At 50.5% G+C, this 6,958-nt stretch overlaps 2 protein-coding genes across 10 annotated transcripts in view; one reads left to right on the top strand and one right to left on the bottom strand.

Annotated features, from left to right (window-relative positions):
- Positions 1-2,279, bottom strand: part of PTPN3 (protein tyrosine phosphatase non-receptor type 3) — a 111,773-nt gene extending 109,494 nt beyond the window's left edge. For 3 of the 7 annotated variants that reach the window (XM_059411103.1, XM_059411101.1, XM_059411107.1), the window contains exon 1: positions 1,500-1,619. The gene's annotated coding sequence lies outside the window, so the exon portion shown is untranslated. Of the gene's footprint in view, positions 1-961; positions 1,043-1,499; positions 1,620-2,009 lie in introns of those variants that run through there. The other 4 variants (XM_059411105.1, XM_059411102.1, XM_059411106.1 and 1 more) reach the window with 4 other exon arrangements.
- On the top strand, positions 1,036-6,503 carry LOC132024525 (immediate early response gene 5-like protein). Of its 3 annotated transcripts, none has more exons than XM_059411111.1 (3): positions 1,036-1,306; positions 2,736-2,802; positions 6,088-6,503. In XM_059411111.1, exons 1-3 carry the CDS (start codon positions 1,036-1,038, stop codon positions 6,308-6,310), a joined length of 561 nt encoding a protein of 186 aa, XP_059267094.1. In that variant the 3' UTR covers positions 6,311-6,503. The 3 variants fall into 3 exon arrangements, 2 of the variants coding, with proteins under 2 accessions (XP_059267094.1, XP_059267093.1); XM_059411110.1 differs by lacking the exon at positions 6,088-6,503 and adding an exon at positions 2,960-4,216; XR_009406257.1 differs by lacking the exons at positions 1,036-1,306; positions 6,088-6,503 and adding exons at positions 1,681-1,968; positions 2,960-4,216.
- Positions 6,504-6,958: the final 455 nt, after the last annotated feature.

Genomic DNA, 6,958 nt, shown 5'->3' with positions numbered 1-6,958 from the left:
GGGGGGGGGGGGGGGGGGGGGGGGGGGGGGGGGGGGGGGGAGGAGGACACGACAGGACATTTTTGGTTGGCACAACTGAGGGAGAAGGATTGCTACTGGAATCTACCAGGTAAGACCAGAGACACTGCTAAACATTTTGCAATGCATTGGACAGGCCCCGCAAAAAAACCAATCCAACCCCAAATGTTAACAGTGCTGAGGTTAAGAAACCCTGATCTAAAGAATCAGGAAAGCTTTTCCCAACAGAAATCCTTCTAACCAGGCTGTACTTCCTCCCATCATCTCTTTAAACATTTGCAAGATGGATCATCTTGCAAAACAGCTCTTTTGTAAGTAAAGCTGAACTGCCAACTTCTGGAGTTTCTGAATGTATAAAACTGCTTTTAACTAAGATGCTCTCAGATTACAATTCGGCTAAATTGTTTTTCCAAAACCCTTGACTTCTGCAGTTCTCCAGGGCACAAAGACAGGGTCTGTCACTCTGCCACTGGGCCCTGAAGATGCTTTCGTAATTCTAATTTCTTGGTCAAATGGGAGCCACGAGGGTCTCTAAACGAATTAAATTCACATCACGCCAACTGCTCCCTTGCTTTGTGCCGGGCACGGAGCCAAACACCTCCACATAATTTATCCCACTTAATCCACCCAACCACCCAGTGAGGTGGGCATTATTACCGGCTGTTTGCAGGGGAGGAAACCGAAGATCAGAGAGGTTAAACAACTCGCCCAAGGTCACCAGCTGGGCAGGGGGAGCCCAACTTGAAAGGAGGTCTCCAGTTTCCAAGTCACAAGCTCTTTCCACCAGCTCGGAAAACCCAGGTGTCAAGTTGTCTCAACTTCCCATGAATTTTTAAGGCAACCGCAACTTCTCAGTAAGTTTAGGTTGCTGAAAATGGGAATTTCCGGGGGGCTGGGCGTTCTCACATGTACTCCCCCACTGCAGCTGTCTCACCGCAGGTACCTGATAAATCATTCCATATCGCCCGCGGAACGGGGAGGATTTATTGGCGCTGGAGTTCGTGCCAGGCCCAGGAAATGCCATCTTTGAAAGCCGAGAGGCGGATTCGCCCTGGGAGCCGAGGTCTGGCCGCCGCGCTTGGCTGGCTCCCCGCGGGCGGTGCGCCCCCTCGGCGCCCCGGGCTGGGGTCGTCGCGGTGCTGGGCCCTCCAGCTTCGCCGGCCACGTCCACCCCTGCCCGGGTCGGAGCGCACGCCCACGCCCCGCCGCCGCCGCCGCGTCCCGGCCGCCCGCCCGGGACTGAGCCCCACCCCGCCCCGCTTGCTCCCTCCCGGCACGGCCCCGCCAGGTGAGCACACCCCGGGAGCCCCCTCCCCGCCCCGACGTGGCGTCGGGACCCCGGGGCCGCGGCGTCCACCAGCCCGTCCGCGCGCTCGCCGCGCGCTCGGGGACGGGTGGGGGCGGGGCGGCGCCGAGCGCGCCCCCCAACCCCGGTAGTCCCGCGCCCCGCCTCTGTCCGCTGGGGTCGCGCCCGCCCGTACCTGCAGCATCCGGGGGCGCGGGGCGCCCAGGTAGGTCGCGCGAGCGGGCGGCGCGGAAGCTCGCTCGCGGCGCGACCTGGCCGCCGTCTGAGCATGCCCAGTGCCGCCCGCGGGCGGCTCCCGCCGGCCGGGCTGGCCGCGACGGGCCCGCGCGCGGGGCGGGGGGCGGGCGCCGGGGCTGCCCCGCGGGGCGCCCCTGCTCCGCCCGGCTCTGGCGCGCTCGGACGCGCGGCCCAGGGCCGCTGGGGCTCTGCTGCCCAGCTCCTGGCAGCCCCCAGTCCCTTCGCGCAGGCACGCAGGCATTCGTTCCATAACCATTTATTGGGTACCTACTGTGTGCCGAGCCCTCAGTGATTTTATGCTGAGGAATGTCAAACAGACCACGTTGAACAAATCTTTAAAACGAGGACGAGTCCTGCCCAGCTGGGGTCCTGCTGACTTTCACACCAGTGCTCATCCCGTTCCACTAGTAAGTTTGCCGGCTTAAACCGTCTTCCCCATATTTCTTACCCGCCCTTACCCTCCTCCTCCCATCTGTGCTTTTGCTGTCTTCTTCGCCCTCATCCGACGCCGGCCTTCCTGCAGCCCCATGAGCACCTTTATGACCACCAAACTCTCAGTACTTGGCCACCCTCAAGACATTTGCACACGCCTTTCCCCTCTTGCTGTGTAGGACTTCTCTGCCCAGTTTTTCAAGTGGCTGGCACCTTCTCCTTGTACCTATGTCCTTGTCTGAGAGGCTTGCGTCAGCACCTAACTACATTAACACCCTGTTCCTGGACATTCTCCATGTCCTCGTTTTATTTCCTTCACATCTATCACTATCCATTAATTCATTTAACAAGTAATTATCGATCGTCTACTTCGGTTCTTCAGGCACGGTTTACAAATAGGCAAAAATCCTGTCCCCTGGTGGAATTTAGGGAAAGGGGTCAAGCAGCAGACAATAAACATGTAAATAAGCAAGCTATATAGTATATTAGAAGGTTATAAATCCTTAAAGGGGGAAAAAGGACAGGGTAAGGAGACGAAAGTCTAGGGAGTGCGGTTTTCAGTGAGGTGGACTGATCAGCCAGTGAGAGTGACACTGAGAAGGTTTCAGCCCCACGGAGGGAACGACTTTTGCAAAGACACTAAAGGTACAATACTAGTTAGGCTTTGGCAAGGACAGAGTAGTAGGAGATGAGGTCGGCAAGTGACTTTTCCTCTCATTTGCTTACTTGTGTATTCCCCTAGGGAATGGCTGGAGCTGTACAGCCCTGCCTGTCCCTGCAGTGTCCCAGCTCCTGCACGCCCGCACACAGTAAGTGCTCAAAAACTGTTTGTGGGATGGATATGTGAATGGAGGGATGGACTGATGTTTGGAACCGTCCGGTCCGGACTAAGGTGCCCGAGGTCCAGGTGGCCGGTCTGCCCAGGGCCATTCGGCAGCCTCCCGGAACACCTGGCACCTCATCTAGGTCCTTGTCCCCGGGGAGCGCCACTGCAAGCGGGCGCCGCCTGAGCGTCGCGTCGGGGGGAATTCCGACGGAGTCAAGGAGTCCTAGGAACAGGACCCGCCCCGAGCCCTGCCCGGCCCTTTGGTCGCTCGCAAAACCTGGAGCCACGGCGCAGATCCAGAGCCCCACTGCGAAGGACGGGGAGTTCACTGGGCATGCTCGGAGCCGGGCGGGGCCCGAGTGCCGGGGAGGAGGAGTCTCCCGGTGTGGCCGGCGACGCCCCCGCAGAGCCCGGCGGAGTCCCGCGGGACGCTCAGCCCCCGCTTTGTTCTCCACGCTTTCTGGGGGGTGGAGGGGGTCTGAGGGCCCTTTTTTAAAAGCTTAGGAAGAAAGCTGGGGATTCGGAGTCCTCGAAGGGCGTTCTCTGCCTTCTCCGCTGTGTGATCTGGGCCAAGCGCCATACCCTCTCTGTGCTTCCAGTAACAAGAAAACCCATCACTTGGATCTGGGCAGAATGTGGGGACTGAATGAAATAAAACACTTGAACATGTTTAATCCACTTTAAAAATCCGTTTTGTGAGTGCCTTCCTCAGTTATCTGTCATCTGCAAACCAGTTTGCCAAGTGCTAATATGAGGAAGCGTAAATTAATGGACATGGGAATTTTTGGAGTTAGGTCTCAAGTTTGCCTTCCACCACAAACTAGGCTGAAACTATCTTTTTCCACACGTGCAACAGTCGTGAGCTTAAACAGTGCTCTAAGTTCGAACTCAAAAATATCTGCACATCTAAGGGGAAAAAAAGACCTAAGTCCGTTTAAAAACCGTGCATTTCCATCACCATAACAGAAGCAGGAATAAAAGGAGAGAATAGTCCCCAAACTGGATACAAATGAACGCTCCCAAATAGTCAAAGAGTGGAATGATTAGTTAGGTTATGGTATGTTTGTTGAAATAATAACTAGTTTATAATAAGCTAGACCATAATGCAACAGGGGAAAACTTAAAATACAATGTTGCGGGGAGGAGGGGGGGTTGAGGGGAGGGGTGGAGACGAAAACACAAATATGATGCATAAAGATTATGTCTACCCATTCGCCCAGACTAGAAGGAAATATGGGAAAATGTAAATAGTTCAGTTTTGGAGGGTAGTGAGGTTAGTTCCTCTTTTTAAGTTTATTACTAAAAAATATATAAAAATAACCCAAGAAACAAAGTTGACCTATTACTGTCACACTGTTGTGTTTGTGATAATAAACATTAAAAGACCAAATTAAAAATTTGTGAAGTTTTGTGAAAGTCTAATCATAATAATAACAATAATTACTATTGTTAAGCTCAAGTGTGCTTGATATTGTGTCTTTAATCCTTACAGTCACTATCTAGGATGCTTGTTTCTGGCTCAGTTTTACAGAAGAGGAAATAATCTAGGAGCCATTCAGAACTAGTAAGATACAGGGTCAGGACTGAATACAGTTGGTCTGACCTCAAAACCAGGGTATTAGGTTTTGCTTCTCTGTGTGGCAGCTTACCATGTATTGATCAGAAGAGAAACCACCTATCATTTCATTTTGTGTCCTTTTTTGCTTTATTATCTCTACCCTTTGATGTTTTTGTAGGCTGCAGATTGCTTTTAAATGTTCTGGTCTCCTGTTACTATTTTAGTGTTGGAGCCAAAATGTTAAAGTCCATTCTTTTCCGCTGTTGCACCTGGAGTGACATGATGTTATTATCAGTGGTGACAACTGATCTTCGGTCCTAAGCTCCCAAACTTTATGGATATGAAGCTTTTGGATGGACACATAACCTTCTTAGTCTATGTGGTTGAACCCAGCCAAATCGAGAGCAAGTAGAGGCTTCATCAGAGGGTAAGGCCAGCCCAAGTCTCAGATGAGGAGGCCAGTCCGGACATAGATGATTCTTCCTGCATAATCATGTTGGAGTCAGAATCACAACATAATGGAACTACCTGGTCCATGGACTCCTCAGAACTTTGTTGCGATGAAAAGATACAAGGCCGATAGTCCTGATGATGTTTGCCAAGAGAAATCCAGGGCCCTAAGAGCAGCCCTCCTGTTGATAACCAAAACCAGAAACAAACAAACAAACAAAAACACCCCAAAAAACCCCAGCTCGCTCTTTTAGTAGTGCTGGTCAACTGTTCCTGGCCCAGAAATCACTAAACAACAAGAAACACACACACAGGGGTGCCTGGGTGGCTCAGTGGGTTAAAGCCTCTGTTTTCTGCTCAGGTCGTGATCCCAGGGTCCTGGGATTGAGCCCCTCAGAGGGGAGCCTCCCTTCTCTCTGCCTGCCTCTCTGCCTACTTGTGATCTCTTACTTGTGTCAAATAAATAAATAAAATCTTAAAAAAGAAAAAAAAAAAAAAAAAAGAAACACACACACACAAAACCAAAGAGGGTCATTTCGTTGGAGAGGAAGGTATGCCACAAACCCAATAGCATCACTGGTAATGGGCCAGATTCAGGCAAAAGGAATGCGAGATGCCCAATTGGACACAGTTATTAGTGTATTCCCGGAAGCTGCTGGGTTCGGAAGAAATCTGGTGCCCAGCACCAGACACAGGCAATTGGCTGGGGGCATTTACAGGAAGAGTTTCCTGGAAGGATCACTGAGGATCGGCATTCACAGCAAGGCTCAGGAAGTCTGGGCACCATGTGGACTGTTTCAGAGCTGGGCTCCCAGCTGAGATGCTAATGCTCATCAATTATTTGTATGTTAATGCAAACTCCTGAAGGGCTGAAGCCCCAGCAAATACGCGGGCAAGTGGTGCTGTAGCAATGACAAGGGAGAAGAATACAGGGTAAAATTATATACGCAGTGTGGCTTCCACTCTGAATTACTGAGTTAAACCATATAAAACGGCCATTTTGTGGGTCAGTAATGGTTGAACGTGGGCAGCTTTCTGTATTTCAACCGAATTCATACACATAGAAAAAAAGATGAAAAAGAACCGCACCGAAATATTAATGGCGACTCTCCGAACCTTACATTTACAAGCAGAGAAACAAAATAGGGAAGGTATCTTTTATAAACCTGGAGAACCTCAAGGCTTTGGGCATCTATTTCTTTGCTATGTCTTTACAGTTCCCTAAATCTTATTCTTATGGCGTGTTTCCTTCATTATCAGGAAAAGTGAAACCAACTTTAAGAGTCGGCAAGCCAAACAAAATGATGTATGGAGGGAAAACAGCTACTCTGGAATCACACACAGATGGGAGAGTTTCCTTTCACAGAGCATGAAGACCATCGTGCCCTGTCCAGCACAGGCAGAGGATGATAGATTGTCTGTTCCTGGCCCAGGAGGGAAGGAAGAGGAGGAACTGATCAGGGGTCTAGTCACGAGCCTGTAGGGGGCTGTTCATCTGACTTGGGACCCCGTTCATCCCCTCAGCCTGTGTTCTTAGGTCTCTTGGACTTCATGGATCTCACTCACAGCAACACACATTTTTAGCCCAAAGTTTTATCCATTGAAAAATGTTTTTCCCTTGCCAGTTGTCACTGCCAAAAGAATTTTGTCTGTAAAACTGATGAACAAAGCCAGCATGGGAATAAGAGAGGTGTTGTGGATTCATTCATTTATTCATTCATTCATCACATATTTATTGAGTACCTATTGTGTGTCTGGCATTGCTCTAAGTGCCTGGGAGACATAAGTGCACAAAAGAAACATTTTCCACTCAGCCTCTCAGTGTGAGCTAGACAGAAGGCAAGCCGATGTAACAGCTGCAAGCGAGCTTCTCAACACACGCCAAAGTTAAACGCTATCCCTGTAGATGGTTACTAGATGCAACCTGACGGTAAACACAGATCTGAATAAGGGAACTGAAGTCATGTAGCAAGCCTCTGTTATAAGAGAGTCAGCCATAGGATCGAGGGTATGCATACATTTTTAGTGTTACCATGTAAATGCAAAAATAATATAACCAGTGACCTCAGAGGGTTCTCAGACCTTCTGAAACACTTAAGTGAACCCTTAGAGATATACAGACCTGAGTTAG

Source organism: Mustela nigripes, chromosome 9, assembly GCF_022355385.1.
Source record: "Mustela nigripes isolate SB6536 chromosome 9, MUSNIG.SB6536, whole genome shotgun sequence".
In the NCBI taxonomy this organism is placed as follows: Eukaryota; Metazoa; Chordata; class Mammalia; order Carnivora; family Mustelidae; genus Mustela; species Mustela nigripes.
The sequence above is the reverse complement of the archived record's forward strand: the minus strand, read 5'-3'. Positions and strand labels throughout refer to the sequence as shown.

Excerpts from the sequence above, each read along its gene's own strand:
- LOC132024525 (XM_059411110.1), top strand. The coding sequence starts at position 1,036 with ATGCCATCTTTGAAAGCCGAGAGGCGGATTCGCCCTGGGAGCCGAGGT. Across the intron at positions 1,307-2,735 it reads TCCCGGCACGGCCCCGCCAG|GGAATGGCTGGAGCTGTACA; the intron begins GTGAGCACACCC and ends GTATTCCCCTAG. Across the intron at positions 2,803-2,959 it reads CTCCTGCACGCCCGCACACA|GTCCTTGTCCCCGGGGAGCG; the intron begins GTAAGTGCTCAA and ends CACCTCATCTAG.